At 47.4% G+C, this 18,590-nt stretch overlaps 2 protein-coding genes across 2 annotated transcripts; both read left to right on the top strand.

Annotated features, from left to right (window-relative positions):
- Positions 1–200: 200 nt before the first annotated feature.
- On the top strand, positions 201–14,372 carry prpf6 (PRP6 pre-mRNA processing factor 6 homolog (S. cerevisiae)). The gene is made up of 25 exons (XM_068719236.1): positions 201–411; positions 1,204–1,363; positions 1,523–1,641; positions 1,741–1,819; positions 2,319–2,495; positions 3,466–3,579; positions 3,671–3,765; positions 3,864–4,020; positions 4,213–4,375; positions 5,227–5,345; positions 5,441–5,659; positions 6,452–6,574; positions 7,072–7,193; positions 7,289–7,427; positions 7,527–7,646; positions 8,680–8,856; positions 8,939–9,072; positions 9,369–9,460; positions 9,688–9,802; positions 9,901–10,027; positions 10,119–12,540; positions 12,830–12,964; positions 13,437–13,493; positions 13,648–13,788; positions 13,877–14,372. The coding sequence occupies exons 1-21, from the start codon at positions 230–232 to the stop codon at positions 10,269–10,271; spliced, it is 2,886 nt and encodes a 961-aa protein (XP_068575337.1). The 5' UTR covers positions 201–229; the 3' UTR covers positions 10,272–12,540; positions 12,830–12,964; positions 13,437–13,493; positions 13,648–13,788; positions 13,877–14,372.
- A 583-nt stretch (positions 14,373–14,955) lies between these two features.
- Positions 14,956–18,335, top strand: aar2 (AAR2 splicing factor). The gene is made up of 3 exons (XM_068719237.1): positions 14,956–16,011; positions 16,720–16,949; positions 17,665–18,335. Exons 1-3 carry the CDS (start codon positions 15,252–15,254, stop codon positions 17,830–17,832), a joined length of 1,158 nt encoding a protein of 385 aa, XP_068575338.1. The 5' UTR covers positions 14,956–15,251; the 3' UTR covers positions 17,833–18,335.
- The last annotated feature ends 255 nt before the right edge of the window (positions 18,336–18,590 follow it).

Genomic DNA, 18,590 nt, shown 5'->3' with positions numbered 1-18,590 from the left:
TCCTGCACATTTTCCCACTGCGGGACTAATAAAGGATTATCCTATTTTATCTTATTTTATGAGATTAGTGTAAATAAACAGAAACCCGCCTGTCCTGTGGGGGGCGCTGTGACAAACACCAACGGACACGTAGACACGCGCACAAGGGGTCGCCGTCCGCCGCTAACGGAAGTGCGACTGTTGTTTATCCGGCAGTTAGCCTCCTCGTCGTCGTCGGAGAAGCGAAACGATGGCGGCAGTAAAACAAGGACCTAAAATTGTCTCCAAGTCGTCTGCGGGAGGCCCCGGGGCCGCGGGGGTCGGCGGCAGCCTCCCGGCACTACCCATCGCCTCTCCGCTCATGGGGAAGAAGAAGAAGCCGTTTCTGGGGATGCCCGCTCCGCTGGGCTACGTGCCCGGTCTGGGTAGAGGGTAAGCTAACGTGGCTAGCTTAGCATGCTAACTCTCAGTAGCTCTTCACTTAGCCAGTAGGCTAGGTGATGTCTGTTAGATGAAGTTTGTTCAGCTAACATGCCTAGCTGAGCATGCTAACTCTCAGTAGCTCTTTAGCTAGCCAGTGAGAGGGTACGCTAACATGCCTAGTTAGCATGCTAACTCTCAGTAGCTCTTCAGCTAGACAGTGAGCTAGGTGATGTCTGTTAGATGAAGTTTGTTCAGCTAACTGTTTAATTTATTTATTAAAAAAAACATTTAAAATGTTTTCCATTCTTTATCTCTTAAAAGTAATAAATTACACTTACAATGTAAGTGCAAAATACATACTTTCTTCCTGCCACTTTTATTTATTTTATCTGTAAAAATGTATTTGTTAAATGTGCAACACTTTGAGCTACATAGTCTGTATGTAATGTGCTATATAAATAAATATAATAAATATGTTATTATCAATGGATTATCAATTTGTTATCCTCCTCGTAGTGTCAAAATAAACTAATTTAAAAAGTGGCAGGCACTTAAATGATTAACTTCTATTTATTTCTGACCATGCATTTGTTGTGGAACGTGAACACCTGTGTTGGTCACATAACTAACGTTAATAGTGTCTTGCTGGCAAACTCGACAAGTGACAAGGCAGCGTGAGATACCGTCTAAAAGAAAATCCATCAGCTGGTTGTGAATTTAGATGAATATCTCAGTGAATACCCATCGCAAGTTTACCCAGGTTTAGTTGAGCAAAATGTCAAATGCATTGCTCCTCTTTAGTGCAACTGGTTTCACCACCCGATCTGACATCGGTCCTGCTCGTGATGCCAACGATCCGGTGGACGACCGACACGCTCCGCCAGGGAAGAGGACGGTCGGGGACCAAATGAAGAAGAACGAAGACGAAGAAGAAGATCTGAACGACACAAATTATGACGAGGTGCTTATGATTGGACTGTCTGCCTTTAATTTAATGTTAACATTTGCAAGGACTTAATCCATCCACTCAAGAGTTAAAGTTGACCAGACAACATCTCTGTTTATGATAATTTCTTCATTCTAATTTCATCATTTTGCTTCTTTTTTTTTTGTCTTATAGTTTAATGGATATGCAGGTAGCTTGTTCTCCAGCGGGCCCTATGAGAAAGATGATGAAGAAGCAGATGCTATATACGCAGCACTGGACAAGAGGATGGATGAAAGACGCAAAGAAAGAAGGTCACTATTAAATTAGTATTCTCTGGGGTTTGTGTGACGTCCTGCTCACCTGATGCTACATGTGAGCGTTGTTCTGAATGCTGTGCTGTTTATTCTCAGGGAGCTGAGAGAAAAGGAAGAAATTGAGAAATACCGTATGGAGCGACCCAAAATCCAGCAACAGTTTTCAGATCTAAAGGTACGGTATTGAATGATTTGCAACACTGTTGCCTTTCTTTTCAACCTTTGCTCACATTATATTTTCCTTTTCTTACACCCGTCTCTTAACATTTTACGAACATATAAGATTTTGTCACTGTTGTGCGTACAACCATCTTCCCAAACGCACAAATAAAAAGTTCCTAACTGCTTTATGTTATTGTCACATTGCTTCACCAATAACAACAACAAAAAAGTGAGGACAAATGGTTTTATTTTTCAACCTTTACACACATTGTAGCACTTAAAATGATCCTGTGATCAGAGAGAAGTTTCAACATTTCTGACATTCCAAGTCGGTTCACATCTCTCACTACTTGTTTACGTAACAGTTCTGTCTTACCTTCACTTTAATCTGTCCCGCTTTGTTTTCCGTAACAGCTGTTTCTTGTAAGTACTTTGAGACGGATGCAAAAAGAAAGGCCAGACGTGGCCACTGCAGCTGATTCTTCATTCCCTCTTTTTCCGTCTCTTCACAGAGAAAGTTGGCCGAGGTGTCAGAGGAGGAGTGGCTGAGCATCCCCGAGGTGGGAGACGCCAGGAATAAGAGGCAGAGAAATCCCCGCTACGAGAAGCTCACCCCCGTCCCCGACAGCTTCTTCTCCAAACACCTGAAGACCGGAGAGAACCACACCAGTGTTGACCCTCTGCAAGGGGTCAGTATACATGCAAACATGCAAAAACATACGTCAACGCACTGCAGACGACCACACAGAACTCACATCGCTGAAAACACACGGTGTAGTTCCAGCGTGCACCAGCAGGAGTCAGGAGATCTCACTGGAAACATGGAAGTCCCTTCAACTGTGGCGTTAATGCTCCTATCTTTTTATTCTTCAGTCATGTAATCTCTCTGCATAGTTAGGTTGCACCGTATGGAAAATATCGTAGCAATGTTTTTGATCAATGTTGTTGATTTAATCTGTTAAAGTGTTTCCACAAAGAATTACACATGTTTTAAATATTGTTTAGCGTTTTAAATATTGTTTAGCGTTTTAAATATTGTTTAGCAGAAATGTGCTCCTACGGTTATTTGAAATAAGTCATAAAAAACGACTTTTGACTGAAGAAACAACGAGAAATGTTCGTTAACTAAGACCAAAATGAAGGGAAAGGGAATTTCACCAACTTTGGCATTTCAATTTTCTTTCAGTCGACTTATCGCCGTTTCCTCACTTCCGTCTCGTGAACGTGACATCTTCAAATTTGGCACAAACGTCCACTTTGCGCTCAATGAGGAACTCGTTAGATTTCACCCTCTGAATCTGTGTGACGTCACAAAACACGTTTTTGACCATAATTCACAAATTCATATGCGAATTAGGACAATTCCACACAAATGTCTAATAAGATGTAAACTGCAATACACCTGGTTAGTGGAGGTTACAATCATGAGGCCTTCTTACATTTCTCATTATCACCATGAATTCAGTGCACACTATAGTTCGGCCCTGCAGCGCATGAGAGTCTTGTTCCCACTCAGACTTTTCACAGGTATCGTTTCCGTTGCCGAGAAAGGTGTCATATGATCCAGGCCCGTGTTTCATAAGCCTTTCTTTTTGCCGTAACATTATTCTCACAGAGCGTATAACGCTCCGCTCCATCACCACTGTGTCTCCTCTCTAGCTGGGAGGTCTGAGCACGCCGTACCCTGGAAGCATGACGCCGGGCACGGGAGAGCTGGACATGAGGAAAATCGGTCAGGCCAGGAACACGCTGATGGACATGAGGCTCAGCCAGGTAACCGACGATCGTCCTTCTCCATCGTTCATGCTCTCCATGTAGATACACGGGGGTTCATTGTTTTCTCTCGCCTCTTATCGGTCTTCAGGTGTCTGACTCCGTGAGCGGACAGACGGTGGTGGATCCTAAAGGCTACTTGACCGACCTCAACTCCATGATCCCCACGCATGGCGGAGACATCAGGTAGAGACACGGCGGTGACTTCGGTCCTTCGCGGGGTGTGTTCGTGTTGATACGATGCGTGTCTGACGGTCTTATCTTTTTGGTTCCGCTCGCCCCAGTGACATCAAGAAGGCTCGCCTGCTGCTGAAGTCGGTGAGGGAGACCAACCCGCATCACCCGCCGGCCTGGATCGCCTCCGCCAGGCTGGAGGAGGTGACCGGCAAACTGCAGGTGGCCAGGAACCTGATCATGAAAGGCACCGAGATGTGTCCGAAGGTAAAGGACGGTGGACAATATAGTTCATCTTTTAGAATGGCAGGTAGATGGGTTGGTTTGCAGGCAGGTAGGTTACCGAACCGTGTGCTCGTCGAACCGCTGCACCGCTACGGTCTGGTTTCAGTGGTGAAATAGGTCCTTTCTCTCCTGTTGAAGTAACAGTTTCTCTTTGTCCCCCCCCCCCCCCCTCAGAGTGAGGATGTGTGGCTGGAGGCAGCCCGGCTTCAGCCCGGCGACACGGCCAAAGCTGTGGTCGCCCAGGCCGTCCGCCACCTGCCGCAGTCCGTCCGCATCTACATCAGAGCTGCAGAGCTGGAGACGGACATCAGGGCCAAGAAACGAGTCCTCAGGAAGGGTAAGGCTCCCAGATAATCAATATAAATATATATATATATATATATATATATATATATATATATATATATATGGTTCCATGTTGATGTTGTGATTAGATATGTTGCTGTTATGTTGCTACGAGGAGAGTGTTGTTTGCCTTCTCAGTAAATGAATACATACCGATTTCCCTGCCAAAAGGAAGACACTGATTCCAAACCTCTCACCATCTGTCCGTTGTCTCGTAAAGATTAAACATTTAACAAGAGCCGCGTTCGGTTCTGGCTTCTCGTCAAAGGCCAGGCACCCTATCTGAAGCACGGTGTCAATGCCCCGACACGTACACACACACACACACACACACACACACACACACACACACACACACACACACACACACAGCTATATTTCCCAGCAGCATATCCGACTGACAGAGATTAATGTGGAGCTTCCTCTGTGGAAGAGCTCTCTCCGCCTCTACATGTTCAGTTGCCTCTGCTCTCCTTTTCTCCGTTACACACTCGACACTCTGCCTTCCCACTCGGTCGCTTTTGAACTCTGCTACTGTTGCAGGAAATGTTTGTTTTTATTGCTTGTGTGTTCGCTGAAATCTAAAGTGTCTCCATTTCCTTTTTTTTGAACCACCGTAGATGATGCGTGTCGGCGTAAATGTATATTGTTTAATTGATGAGAGGAATTGAAACGAATGTGCCTAAATGCATTTAATTGGTCTCATTTATGAATTTAATACAACACATGCATGAAACGATGTTGAGACGTGTATATCTCTTTAAATGTCCGCTCTGCCTACTTTAGGGAACCGCCATGGTAAGTGTCGGTGAAATGACAGCTGTGTGCTTGTGACCCGTCTAGCCCTGGAGAACGTGTCCAAGTCCGTTCGACTGTGGAAGACGGCGGTGGAGCTGGAGGAGCCGGAGGACGCCAGGATCATGCTGAGCAGAGCTGTGGAGTGTTGCCCGACGAGTGTGGAGGTAACGCTCGGCCGTCTCTTTATTTGCCACAGATTACAGCCGCCGCCGCACCCACGACGTCATCTAATTCACTTTTCCTCGCCCGTCCTCTCCAGCTGTGGCTGGCTCTGGCCCGGTTGGAGACGTACGAGAACGCCCGGCGTGTCCTGAACAAAGCCCGAGAGAACATCCCCACCGATCGCCACATCTGGATCACCGCTGCCAAGCTGGAGGAGGCCAACCTCAACACTCAGATGGTGGACAAGATCATCGACCGAGCCATCACCTCTCTGCGCGCCAACGGCGTGGAGATCAACAGAGAGCAGTGGATCCAGGTGGGTTTTCGCGGAGAAAGAGAAAGTGGTCGAGACCTCCAGAACTGTGGGCGTATCGAGACCGAGTCGAGACAGGACCAGTCTGAGTCACACACTGCATGACACACTTAAGATAGAATGTGGAACGTGTGAATCATAGGCACTCCTCAAATCAATATCTCTAAATAGAAAACTCCTATTTTGCTGCTTTATTAATACTCGTACATAGAACCTTTACATTAAAGTTAATGATGTTTTGTGCTTTAACTAACATCAGTAATGTTCACAGAAGTTGGTGTAAATCCTGTAGTTTCCATCAAGATCAGCTGATGAAAACGTGGGACTTCATCAACACTCTGATCTGAATGAGCCTGTGCAGTTAATAAAGGAATGGTTTTATGGTTTTCCCTTTTTAAAACCTCTGTGTTGACGGAGTACAGAATGCGTCATGCGTTTGTCAGCTTTGATAGCGAGCCAGCATATTTTGGCAAAAGCTGCCCTCAGCTATTTCATCTGGCTGCAACAGAACCCGAGCCAGCACCGTGACTGACATTTTGGGTTTTTTTGGTGTTTTTTTGTGCCGATCACAGTTGTTTTGCAATCACAGGCCTTTGCTGCAAACCCTTTTCTCTTGTCCTGGTGGTTACATGGTTACTGTAGCAGGTTTATCAAGGCAGTGCACTCGCCACAACACCAGCGACAGACGCTCTCTGAAATGACTCCTCGTACATGTTGTGTTTACCCCCACAGTACTGGGGTCAGTAGTTCGTTCCCTTAACTCTCTCGAATTCCGTTCTTCTTCTCGTCTTGCAGGATGCAGAGGAGTGTGACAAAGCGGGCAGCGTGGCTACCTGCCAGGCCGTGATCAGGGCCGTCATCGGGATCGGCATCGAGGAGGAGGATCGCAAACACACATGGATGGAGGATTCAGATAGTGTGAGTGCTGACACCTAGAAGGGTCGTTCACCTTCTCACTCTCGGTGTTTTCAGACCAAACGTTTCTGGGGAGCTTCCCCAGAGAACTACATAGGGTCACGGGATTGTCTTCTGTTCGCTTTCACACCGCTGACAGGAACGCTGAAGTGGCGCAAGTTGACCAAGGCCTCTCTCGCGTTGAAACACAAGAAAGCACACACCTTCGTGCCATGGGGTTAGCGTTAGCATTTGTGCTACTGGGCTAGCTCGCCGAGCGGCTGCTCTCGCTGGTTCTTTGCTCACGAACGAGTTAACTTCTGGACTTCACCGTCGGCCCATTTGTCCATATTTTAAGTCCATTTTTTGGTGTTTTGTGTCGTCTGTTGTTCATGCAGCTTTTTCCTCTTGTGTACCTGCTCTGATAAAGGAGCTTAAAAAAAAAAAGTCCCTCAAAACTATTAAAAAGTTTCTCCTGTCGGGGTTTAACTGAACTGAGATGCTTGTGTGTTGCGTTTCAGTGTGTGTCCCACGGAGCGCTGGAGTGTGCCAGAGCCATCTACGCCCATGCTCTGCAGGTGTTCCCCAGTAAAAAGAGCGTCTGGCTCAGAGCCGCCTACTTTGAGAAAAATAACGGCACCAGGTGACCACATATGCTTTCTTAAAGTGTCGTAGTCCAAAGCTGAACTCGTGTCTTTCAGTTGTTAACTTCTTTACCCTCCGTGTGTCATCTCTCAGGGAGTCTTTGGAGGCCCTGCTCCAGAGGGCCGTGGCTCACTGTCCCAAAGCAGAGGTCCTGTGGCTGATGGGGGCCAAGTCCAAGTGGCTGGCTGAGGACGTACCTGCCGCCAGAAGTATCCTCGCTCTGGCCTTCCAGGTGATGATGATGATGATGATGAGGATGCAGACTGTGATTGTTCACGTAGCATCCATGCAGACCTGTGTCTAACTCTTCTTTTTGGTTTCCCCCCCGTAGGCTAACCCAAACAGTGAGGAGATCTGGCTCGCTGCTGTCAAGCTGGAGTCTGAGAATAACGAGTACGAAAGAGCCCGTCGACTGCTGGCCAAGGCCCGCAGCAGTGCCCCGACGGCCAGGGTGAGTGTGTGTCTAGTACTTCATAGTGAGGACCGAAAACACTTCTTTAACCGACAGAATGTCCTCCCTTCTTCAACGGCCTGTTTTGAGGCTCAAGACTCGCTGGGTTCAGGCTAGGATTCATTATTTGTTCGGGTAAAGGTTGAAGTTCCCAGACACGCCAAAGTGACATCAAAGAACTGCCTGTGTCTTGGCCCAAAAAAGTTGCACTTGAACACATCGCAAAGGCTAAAGCCAACGGCTAACTAGCACATGCTATGCTCATGCGCCTGTGTGAGAGGAAGTAAAGCTTTGTTTTATACTCACCGAAGGACCCGTTGCCGATTCGGCAAAGAATAGAGCCACAGGAGTGTGTCGGGGCCTTTAGCTTAAGGGTCAAGGTAATCCAGTATGTCAACGAGGGTCCTCACAAAGATAGAGGTACAGGGATGTGTGTGTGTGTGTGTGTGTGTGTGTGTGTGTGTGTGTGTGTGTGTGTGTGTGTGTGTGTGTGTGTGTGTGTGTGTGTGTGTGTGTGTGTGTGTGTGTGTGAGAAATCCGCACAAATCAAGCTGTGACCCACGTTGTGATGGTGTTTTGATTATCTTCCCCTGCTTTTAAAGCCAGCGTTTCACAGTAAATCAAGTGTATTATTGCACTTCAGATATCCTCTACAAACACGCCGTCTCTCTCGGGTTCAGGCTTGCCGGGTTTCTACTCCTCGTCACCTCGCGGGTTGACAGACGCCGTCAGCGGCGCTCTTGAACGATCGCTCTCTCGGCTGACCTGGCTACGCTCTCCGTGAGTTAACGCCGTTGTATCTGCTGACGGATACGACTGAGAGAGCCCTAGTTAGTGCGCTGATCGTTCCGTCAGATAACAACACTGCAGCGTTCAGGCCACGCCCTTGGAAGGTCTGTCATTTCTTCGTGTGAAAGCTGGTACGGTGTTTACGTTGCATAATCGGGGGCGACAAGATTAGTATTTTAGTGAGAATACGATAAGCTATTAGTTCCTGGCTGAAAAGCTTGTGTGTGTGTTTTTACTGCTACAGGTATTCATGAAGTCTGTGAAGTTGGAGTGGGTGTTGGGGAACATTGAAGCTGCCCAGGAGCTGTGCACCGAGGCCCTGAAGCACTACGAGGACTTCCCCAAACTCTGGATGATGAGGGGCCAGATAGAGGAGCAGTGTGAGAACATGGACAAGGCCAGAGAGGCCTACAACCAAGGGGTGAGGGTTTGTTCAGTCCTTTGTAATGGACTTTAAAGTGTTTTGATGAAGCGGTGAATTAATTGTTTGTTTGTTGCCGTAGTTGAAGAAGTGTCCCCACTCGAGTGGCCTGTGGTTGCTGCTGTCTCGTCTGGAAGAGCGAGTGGGACAGCTGACCAGAGCCAGAGCGATCCTGGAGAAGGCCCGACTCAAGAACCCCCAGAGCCCCGAGCTGTGGTGAGGAAGGCGCACGGCGAAGTGGGCGTGTCTGTGTGTAGATAATTGACCCTTCGCTAAGCCCAGCCTCCTCGGTCTGCTACTCCGTCAAGCTGCCGAAGCTACTGGATTAGTTGTTGGCAAAAAAAAGGGGGCGGAGCACGCCGAAGCTAGGCTATGATTGGCCAGTCTTTCTTCAAGGGGCGGGATTTAGCGAAGGGTCAACTTGTTTGAATACAGCACAGAAACCCAAATTGGAATCGATCTTAAACATTATGAAAATGCCACTTGTGTTTCTAAATGATCTCCTTCACCAGGCTGGAGTCGGTGAGGCTGGAGTTCCGTGCCGGACTGAAGAACATCTCCAACACTCTGATGGCCAAAGCTCTGCAGGAGTGTCCCAATTCAGGTGACGATGTGTTCTCAACCCTTTTTTTCAGAAACCCAGAAAAGCAGCTTGTTTTACATTAATGCTGACTTCTTTATAATCTGTCTTTTATTATACCGGCGTCAACCACCTGACTGGAAACTGCATAAACCAGACTGACATTCATTCACCCGTCGCTCTCTCCTGCAGAGAGGAATCAACACATGTCCGTAATCTCAAACTCAACTGTTTCTTTCCTTCCCTACCAGGTATCCTGTGGGCTGAGGCGGTGTTTTTGGAGGCCCGGCCCCAGAGGAAGACCAAGAGTGTGGACGCTTTGAAGAAGTGCGAACACGATCCCCACGTCCTGCTCGCTGTAGCCAAGTACGACACCATCTCGTTTTGTACCGCTCTCCGCGCTCTTGCTCGGTAATAAAGAGCGGCACTCTAACTAACTTTATCAATGTAACCTCGCGCACTAGGTTGTTCTGGAGTGAGCGTAAGATCAACAAAGCCAGAGAGTGGTTCCTCAGGACGGTGAAGATCGAGCCGGACCTCGGAGACGCTTGGGCTCTCTTCTACAAGTTTGAGCAGCAGCACGGCACAGAGGTAAGCGTCTGAAGATGGTCTTCACTCACACCGCTAACGGTGCCTCCTTACATGTGATCTGACCTCGCCGCCCGTCCTTGTGTCCCCTCAGGAGCAGCAGGAAGAGGTGCGGAAGCGCTGCGAGAACGCGGAGCCCCGACACGGAGAGCTGTGGTGCGCCGAGTCCAAACACGTCCTGAACTGGCAGAAGAAGACGGGAGAGATCCTAGCGGGGGTGGCCGGCAAGATCAAGAACACCTTCTGAGACCGGGGGGGGGGGGGGGGGGGGGGTGTTTGGACTGAAAAGAAGCTGGAAGACTCGGCTATGGACACACTCGACTGTTCTCTACCCGGATACAAAGTACTCACACATACCCCACCCTTTCTTCAGGTTTATTGTTTTACTAAATAGAGTCTAAATAGAGAAGGTTTGTGTTCTTGTCAACAGAGGATGGTGATTTAATGTCAAAGTGAAAACAAAGCAATTTATAACTCAAAACCACTGACTGTAAGTGAGTAAGGAGACAGGAGGGAGGAGGGAGGAGTTTGTGTTCTGCAGTTTTTTTGACTCGGTCACTCCAGGACAAGATAGAGTCCCAAAACCTGGAAGTGAGTCAGCATTTGTTCACTTCCTGTTCCCTCTTCTTAAAGTGTTTTTTTTTATATATATATTTTTGTGCTTACATGCCTGTAATAAGTTCAGTTTAACTCAAGCTGAAGAGATCTTTTTAACGTTTTGTTCTACCATATAAAATACGTCAGTGAACACTTTGCGCCGGCTGCAGCTCGTCCTCTGGGCTTTAAACGCACCGTCCAGTGAGACGGTCCAACGGTTTCTTTACACCCTTCAGTCTCCTTCTTCCTCTTGGCTTCAGTCCCACACGTCTTCTGGCAAACGCTCGCTCAGATGTCATACGAGCAAAGCTGCACCTGGTGAGTCACCCAGGTAACGGTGGTTGTTTGAGTGTTTTCCTAAAGAGACACACCCACACACACACACACACACACACACACACACACACACACACACACACACACACACACACACACACACACTCCTCCTCTGCTGAGTCATGAGTCGGTAAATCAACCTGGGCTCCAAAATGTTGATTTACAGACTCGCCAATTAAATGATTGCGTCAGAGCAGAGTGTGCAGCTTTGTTCTTCAGGCGTCTGATGTTTGTAGTCGAGACCAGCTAAACTGAGACCAAGACCAGAGTGTATCAAGACCCAAGACGAGACTTAGAGAGGTCCGGTCCAGACCAGACAAGAGACGGGATCTTCTACAACACCGGTACACAAAGTGTCTTCTATCTTCAGCCGTTAGAACCCTGCAGCTCCCTCCGTTACGCTCAAAGTACGTGTTTACTAGTAGCTATCGGCGGACGGCGCGCGTTTTGCTGTCGATTCAGTTTGACAGAATCTGTGAAGGCCGCTTCTATCCGGCACCAGGCGGTCCGGCAAAGTTTCAGTGATGGTGTGTGACAGTAGAGGGGTTCAAAACTTGTCTTGTGTTCTGTTAAATTAGGATGATTGCACTGATTTGTTTTCACTTTGACATTAGTTGAAATGTATTTTTGATTTTGTGTCGAGATTTTCATTTCAGTAATTGTGAATTTTGTGTAAAAAACAAAAAAAAAAGTAAAACAAACTTGAGCTCGACATTAAAGGAGAGGAACGTACAAAATCTACCTTTTACAGAAACTCTTCAGGTGATCAGCTGTTAGTCAACACCTTTGTGTTGTTTGATGAATTGTATTTCCACGTTTGACTCTGTGTGTCTTAGTTGTACATAAACTTCATGATCTGCTTTTTTTTTTTTTTTTTCTAGCTCGCTTGAGATGTTTCAATACTTTGCAAAGCACCCAATAAACAAAGAAACTGTCTGTTGCACAATTTCCTGTTTCTCCCAAAGGAGTCCTGTTGTATGAAGATAACCAGCTGCTGTTCTCTGAATGTCACAGATCTGCTCCCACACTGATCCTGCAGCGCATGCTCAGCATTTTTGGTTGCTTTGTTTTGAGGTTTCTTTCCACCTTTTTTTTATTTTTTTTATTTCTGCATTATGGGATGTTTCACCATAACGTTTGGTGTGCCTCACACTGTCCACCATCCCCTAATGCACCCACTGTGTTCAATACAAAACATCTAATAAAAACACATGTACCAAATTACACAACTCCCGCTCGGCATCACGTCTTTGTCTGCCCGACGAAACCGAAAGGATGAAGGCGAGTGATTGATTGCTTTTCTTCGGCTGTGAGTTTGGTGAAATCCAAAGCGCGGCGTCAAGCGATCCATGACGGGGACGGAAACCGGAGCAGCGGGGACTTTGGTGATGTTGGAAACCGCGCAGGGCCACATCGGAAGTGTACCCGCCACCGCCGCCGCGCAGCACCTATCCGCCCCGAGGGAAGTGTAGTGTTTGCAGACGATGCGCGCGCGCGGATCAGGAGGAGGCTAATTCCTTTCGGTGCTGCGGATGGAGATGGCTTTGCTCGTGTGAGGATCCTGCAGCATATCATGATAAATGGTGAGCGCGCGGGGTGTTTTTTTTTTGGGGGGGGGACATCTGGTGCGTATTTTACGCAACAGACGGGCTGATGTTGGAGACTTAAGTGAAAGTTGCGCCACTGACTCTGAAGTCTATGCGCAACTGCTGTACTTTGAGTTGGGTCTGTAATCACACTGGACTCACGTCATGTGGTGCATTAAAAGAAGAAGCAGAAGAAGAAGAAGCCTGCGGGTTCACGTTCGCTCTCCTCGTTGATCCGGGTTTGTGTTTTGCATGATGTGTTCTAACGCCTCTGTGTTTCTCTCAGTGTCTGACCGGAGCTCTACTCCGTAGTGTCCTGGTGGTTCTCCTGCTGACCGACGCTTGTGGTAAACGTAGATGTAACTATAAAGAAATCCTGGGCTCCTACAGACAGGTCGTCCTGGTTGAGCTGCAGAATCTGGTATGAGGCCTTTTGCTCGTGTGTGCATTTAATAAAGACCGTTTGTTTGATTGATTTTCTCCATTAATATGTTTCAGGATTTTTTTGACATACTATACTATGAATTGTGTATGATTTATTTTCAATATACTTAACTAAAACTTATTTCTGATTATTTTCGACATACTATACTATCACTTTACATTTCTTTAATATTCTATGCTATGAATTTTTTGTTATTTTTTTCAATATACTCAATTATAACTTGTTTATGACAATTTTATGATTTTTTTTCAACATGCTATACTATAATTTGTTTAGGATTTTTTTTCACATATACTCTGAGTTTATTCAAGTCCGTTGTGATCAAACATGTGGGAGCAATGCTCGAGTGCCCCGTGATAAACAGCTGCACTGTTTCAGTGTTTTCAAACTGTTTTCGCTGCACCAGTAAAACTGATGCAAATCCATATTTGCTTATTTTGTTTTGCAGAATTTGACCGACTCATCCAGTACCTCCAAAGTGAGAGACCCCTGTCCCTCATCAAAGGTACATGGCGCTGTAGTGTGTGCACGTTCAGCACCATGGACAGAGTGATAATGGACTCTAACGGGTTCATGTGCCACAGGATGATTGCGAGGAGATTATGAAGCGTAATGTTTTCCCATTTCATTCAACCCGCTGTGCTGCTGTTCCACTGCAGACACGTCGCATCCTGGTGTCCATCTACGGTATGACTCAGCAGACGAGGTGTCAGAGGAGCGGCAGGCGGCTGTCTGACCTGGAGAAGCCTCTGGCGAGCATGGAGCAGCTCATCGTTCACAACTGCAGCCCGGATTATCTGGTGAGGACGCACCACACCCCACTCCCGACCACCTCGCTCATACTTCAAATATGATGCATGACAAATCTGTTCTGTTTTGTTCTTTCAGGGGAAGAAGGTCTCTTGTTCAGCGGTGCAGAAGACACGAGGAAAGAAGAGAAAGAAGATCAGGTTGATCCGCGTTATCAAGGCCCTGATCACCTGCTGGCAGAAACTTCAGAGTGTCTCTATGCTCTCAAAGTAGAACACGTCTTCCTGCTACTTTCAAGTGAATTTCCATATCCGATGACTCGCTGTTTCTCCACATACAATGTTTACTGTTGTCAAGTTCTCAGTGTTTTGTGTGTTAAAAACTCCACCGGACTTTGCATGTCGGCGTTGCTCGTTGTCGTATGGAATGGTTAACCACAGATAAGCTAAAGATATCCCCAATGCATTCAAATACTCTCAGAATATGCACATTTTTTCCCAAAGGTCTCTCTTGTTGTAACAATTGTTTTTTTTGTCTTTGTAAAACCGGTCAGTCAGCATTCCCATGAAATGCTCTTCTGTCTTTCCTGTTTCGGAGCATATGCAGTACAATAAAACAAACTTTTATAAATGTCTGATTACTACTCATAAGTCCTGGTACTGTCATAGTTATAATGATACAGGTTTCAGTAAGTATATAAGTATTATGACAAAATATTATAGACTTGTAGAAATAATAATATTAATTAATAGAATAAATATAATGATAAATCAACAATAATGATAATATGAATATTGTTATAAGTAACATTATTTTATTATTATATGTATTCATTATTATTAATGATGGTGGTATAGGTGTTTTTTCTACAATATTTTTGTATAGTACTTAAAAAATATTTATTAACACAATCAGTGTACATAAACCACACAGCTTACAATATATCACAAAAAGGAAAGAAACATAACAGTAATAAATAATACTGAACTAATTAAAAATAAATAGAACAAACATCTGTCACACGTCATAGCCTAAAACAGAGCAAATCACTGTGATGACATAATTAAAATTAAAAACTGTACGTTGTATTTATTTAATATTCTAATCAGGTGAATCGTATCTTTTGGAGTGAGACGAGTAAACAGACGTCTTTTAGCCGTTGTCGCTACGGAAACGGAACACTTCTAACGCGGAACTGTTTCCGCCCGGAGCAGCAGACACGCTGCACAGCGCGGACCAAAACGACTTCCTAACGACACGAAACGTCAACAAGCAGCCACGCGAGGTGTCGTTGCGGTAAAACAAAACACATTTAAATTAAATGTACGTTTAAAAACTTCTGTTTAAACGTTTTATTTCCGGATGAACCGCTTCCATTCAAAACAGTTGTAAAAAAGCAGTATCACTCCGCGTTAACGGTCGGACGTAGTTGTATGACACCTGTGTAAACTCTGGAAAGCGACGTTTAGCGCGTGTCTGTTGTCAATAATTAAGGGTAAGTCGAGCAGCGGACATGGCGAACAGTGTGGACATGGACCCGGATGTGGCTCTGAGGCTGTTTGAGGAGGGAGCCACGCTGGTGCTGCTGGGAGTCCCTCAGGGCACCGAGCTGGGCATCGACTGCAAGAGCTGGCAGGTGGGTCCCCGCTTCAAGGGGGTGAAGATGATCCCCCCGGGCCTGCACTTCCTCCACTACTGCTCCGTCAACTCCCCCAACTGTGGAGGAGAAGTGGGCCCAAAGACGGGCCTCTTCCTCACCCTGAAACCCAGAGACATCCTGCTGGCCACCTGGGACCCCAAAGAGGAGGACCTGGACTTCTCCGCCTCCCAGAGCGAGGAGGAGGTGAGCCGGATCAGGGCGACCCTGCGAGACCTGGATCCCTTCCTGGGGCCGTACCCGTACGAGGTGATGAGGAAGTGGGTGTCGCTCACCGACCGGCTGAGCGAGGAGGTGGCGACCGGCCTGCAGCCCCTCTCGGGTCGGATCTGTGCCTTCAGCGACGTCATCCCCGAGGTGCAGCTCCGACACACCAAAGACCGGGCGGAGCAGCCGAGGAACGACGCGGCGTGCCGGAGCATGAAGGAGGGGCTGGACAGACTCCCCCGGATGAAGCCCAGGGAGGGCACGGAGATGCGCTTCTCCGTCATCCCCGAGAAGAAGTACCCTCCGGGGGCCACGCCGGCCGAGATCACCCAGTGCAGCCTGGACCAGAGCTACGCCCTGGAGACGGTGCTGCAGAAGCACCACGAGCTGCAGCCTCTCAACCTGCTCGGTATGAGTTAGACTCTCTTAATATTAGAACACGCTTACATTTTATACATCTTAATATTAACATTGATTACATTGTATACATCTTTAATATTAGACCATTTTATTCATTAAATAAACTAGATTATGTCTCCTCTCAGCTGAGCTGCAGTTCTCCTTCATCCTCTAGAGTGTTTTAGAGAGACGGAGAGCTGCACCACATTGTAGATGGTTTTGGTTTAAAGCATTGCCTAAATTCTTCTTCTTCTCCTCCTCCTCCTCCTCCTCCTCCTCCTCCTCCTTCTGCTGCTTCTCCTTCTTTTTCTTTTCCTCTTCCTCCTCCTCCCTCTTCTTCTTCTTCTCCTCTTCCCTCTTCTTCTCCTCCTCCCTCTTCTTCTCCTCCTCCCTCTTCTTCTTCTCCTCCCTCTTCCTCCTCCTCCCTTTTCTTCTCCTCCTCCCTCTTCTTCTTCTCCTCCCTCTTCTCCTCCTCTTCTTCTCCTCTTTCTTCTCCTCCTCCTCCCTCTTCTTCTTCTCCTCCCTCTTCTCCTCCTCCTCTTCTTCTCCTCTTTCTGCTCCTCCTCCTCCCTCTTCTTCTTCCCCTCCTCCTCCTCCTCCTCCTCCTCCTCCTCCTCCCTCTTCTTCCCCCCCTTCCTCCTCCTCCTCCTCCCTCTTCTTCTTCCCCTCCTCCTCCCTCTTCTTCTTCCCCCCCTCCTCCTCCTCCTCCTCCTCTCAGGCGAGCTGCAGTTCTCCTTCGTGTGCTTCCTGATAGGGAACATGTACGAGGCCTTTGAGCACTGGAAGAGCCTCCTGGCTCTTCTCTGCCGGTCGGAGGAGGCGATGAGGAAGCGTAAGGATCTCTACCTCGGCCTCATCGCCGTGCTCTACCACCAGCTGGGAGAGATACCGCCAGACTTCTTCGTGGACATCGTGTCTCAGAGCAACTTCCTCACCTCCACGCTGCAGGTAGAGAGGAGGAGGAGGAGGAGAAGAAGAAGAATGTCTTCACTTCACTTCACAGGGTCTCTGAGTACAAGTGAAGGAAACAAACCGGGAGGGGTCTAACAGGAGAAGCTTCATCGGGAGGACAGGGAGACAACAGAGAGAAGGAGAGACAGGGAGAAGAAGAGACAGGGCAGAGGGAGATAAGGGGGGGAGAGAAGGAGAGACGGGGCAAACAGAGGGAAGGGAGAAGGAGAGAGACAAAAGGGAGAGAGGGGGGGAGATGGAGGGAGGAAGGAAGAAGGAGATGGGGAGAGAGAGAGAGAGAGAGAGAGAGAGAGAGAGAGAGAGAGAGAGAGATGGAGGGAGAAGGAGAGAAACAGAAAAGAGGGAGAAGGAGAGAGAGGTAGAGGGAGATGGAAAGAGCGGGAGAGACTGGGGAGAGGGAGATAGATAGAGAGGGATAAGAAGACAGCAGAGAGAGAGAGGGAGATGGATGGAGAGATGGGGGAGAGGGAGATGGAGAGAGTGAGATGGAGGGAGGGAGGGAGAAGGAGAGAGAAAAGGTGGAGGGAGAGTCCTCGAGAGTGTTTTAGAGAGACGGAGAGCTGCACCACATTGTAGATGGTTTTGGGAAAAAAGAATGTAAAATGTCAAAGCATTGCTTAAATTCTTGTTGTTGTTGTTGTTGTTGTTGTTGAGGATGCTCACGTCATCACATCTCTTCTTTCTCTCTCAGGACTTCTTCCAGTTCGCCGGTGGGCCCGCTGTGGACGTCACTCTGCGTAAGCGAGCGGAGAAGTTCAAAGCTCACCTCACCAAGAAGTTCCGCTGGGACTTTGAGGCCGACCTGGACGACTGCGACCCGGTGGTGGTGGAGCTGCCCGACGGCGTCGCGGTGGACTGAGCCCCCCCCCTCTCACCCCCCCCTCTGAGAGCCGTGGGTTTGATGCCGGAACCGTAACGGACTGAAATAATAGGAACGCTGAAGGTGAGCGGTGAACAGTGATGAAGGAGTTACAAACACCTTCTCCTGTATGGACACACTCAACGCCACGGTGTGTGTGTGTGTGTGTGTGTGTGTGTGTGTGTGTGTGTGTGTGTGTGTGTGTGTGTGTGTGTGTGTGTGTGTGTGTGTGTGTGTGTGTGTGTGTGTGTGTGTGTGTGTGTGTGTGTGTGTCAGTGGCGCCCTCTGGTGGTGGGTTCCTATAAGTTGCCATGTGACTGTTTTACACACATTTATTGCCAAAATGTATTGCATAGATGGAAACACTTCACCTTTTATAAGAGTGATTCAGGATTTAGCTAGAAGATAATCAAAGTATAATATAGTGTGACTAACGGGTCGACCTCGTATTATTAAATAATAAATCATGATTTTTGTTGGTAAATAGGTTTTGTTGTCGTCTTGGTTTGTGGTGGTAAATTGTTCAAACGTCTAGAACACATCAGAGGTATTTTCTAAAGTTTTACTTAAAACAACACTTTTAATACTTCAATAAACAGAGTTCACATGCAATCCTGAAAACACACGGGAGAAAAAGTCACATGTCAGAGATGCCCAAAACAAAAGAAACTACAAGTAGCCTACAGATTGAATCTAACAGGAAGTAACTGTCTCTGACTTCCTGTTTATTCAACACCACCTGCTGCTGCTCTCGTCTA

This window comes from Cebidichthys violaceus, unplaced genomic scaffold (genome assembly GCF_023349555.1).
Source record: "Cebidichthys violaceus isolate CVI_PGR_0920_01 unplaced genomic scaffold, fCebVio1.0.p SCAF_239, whole genome shotgun sequence".
Taxonomy (NCBI): Eukaryota; Metazoa; Chordata; class Actinopteri; order Perciformes; family Stichaeidae; genus Cebidichthys; species Cebidichthys violaceus.
Note: the sequence above shows the minus strand (reverse complement) of the source record. Positions and strands in the feature narration are given on the sequence as shown.

Excerpts from the sequence above, each read along its gene's own strand:
- aar2 (XM_068719237.1), top strand. The coding sequence starts at position 15,252 with ATGGCGAACAGTGTGGACATGGACCCGGATGTGGCTCTGAGGCTGTTT. Across the intron at positions 16,012-16,719 it reads GCAGCCTCTCAACCTGCTCG|GCGAGCTGCAGTTCTCCTTC; the intron begins GTATGAGTTAGA and ends TCCTCCTCTCAG. Across the intron at positions 16,950-17,664 it reads TCCTCACCTCCACGCTGCAG|GACTTCTTCCAGTTCGCCGG; the intron begins GTAGAGAGGAGG and ends TTTCTCTCTCAG.
- prpf6 (XM_068719236.1), top strand. The coding sequence starts at position 230 with ATGGCGGCAGTAAAACAAGGACCTAAAATTGTCTCCAAGTCGTCTGCG. Across the intron at positions 8,857-8,938 it reads GAGAGGCCTACAACCAAGGG|TTGAAGAAGTGTCCCCACTC; the intron begins GTGAGGGTTTGT and ends TTGTTGCCGTAG. Across the intron at positions 10,028-10,118 it reads AGCAGCAGCACGGCACAGAG|GAGCAGCAGGAAGAGGTGCG; the intron begins GTAAGCGTCTGA and ends GTGTCCCCTCAG.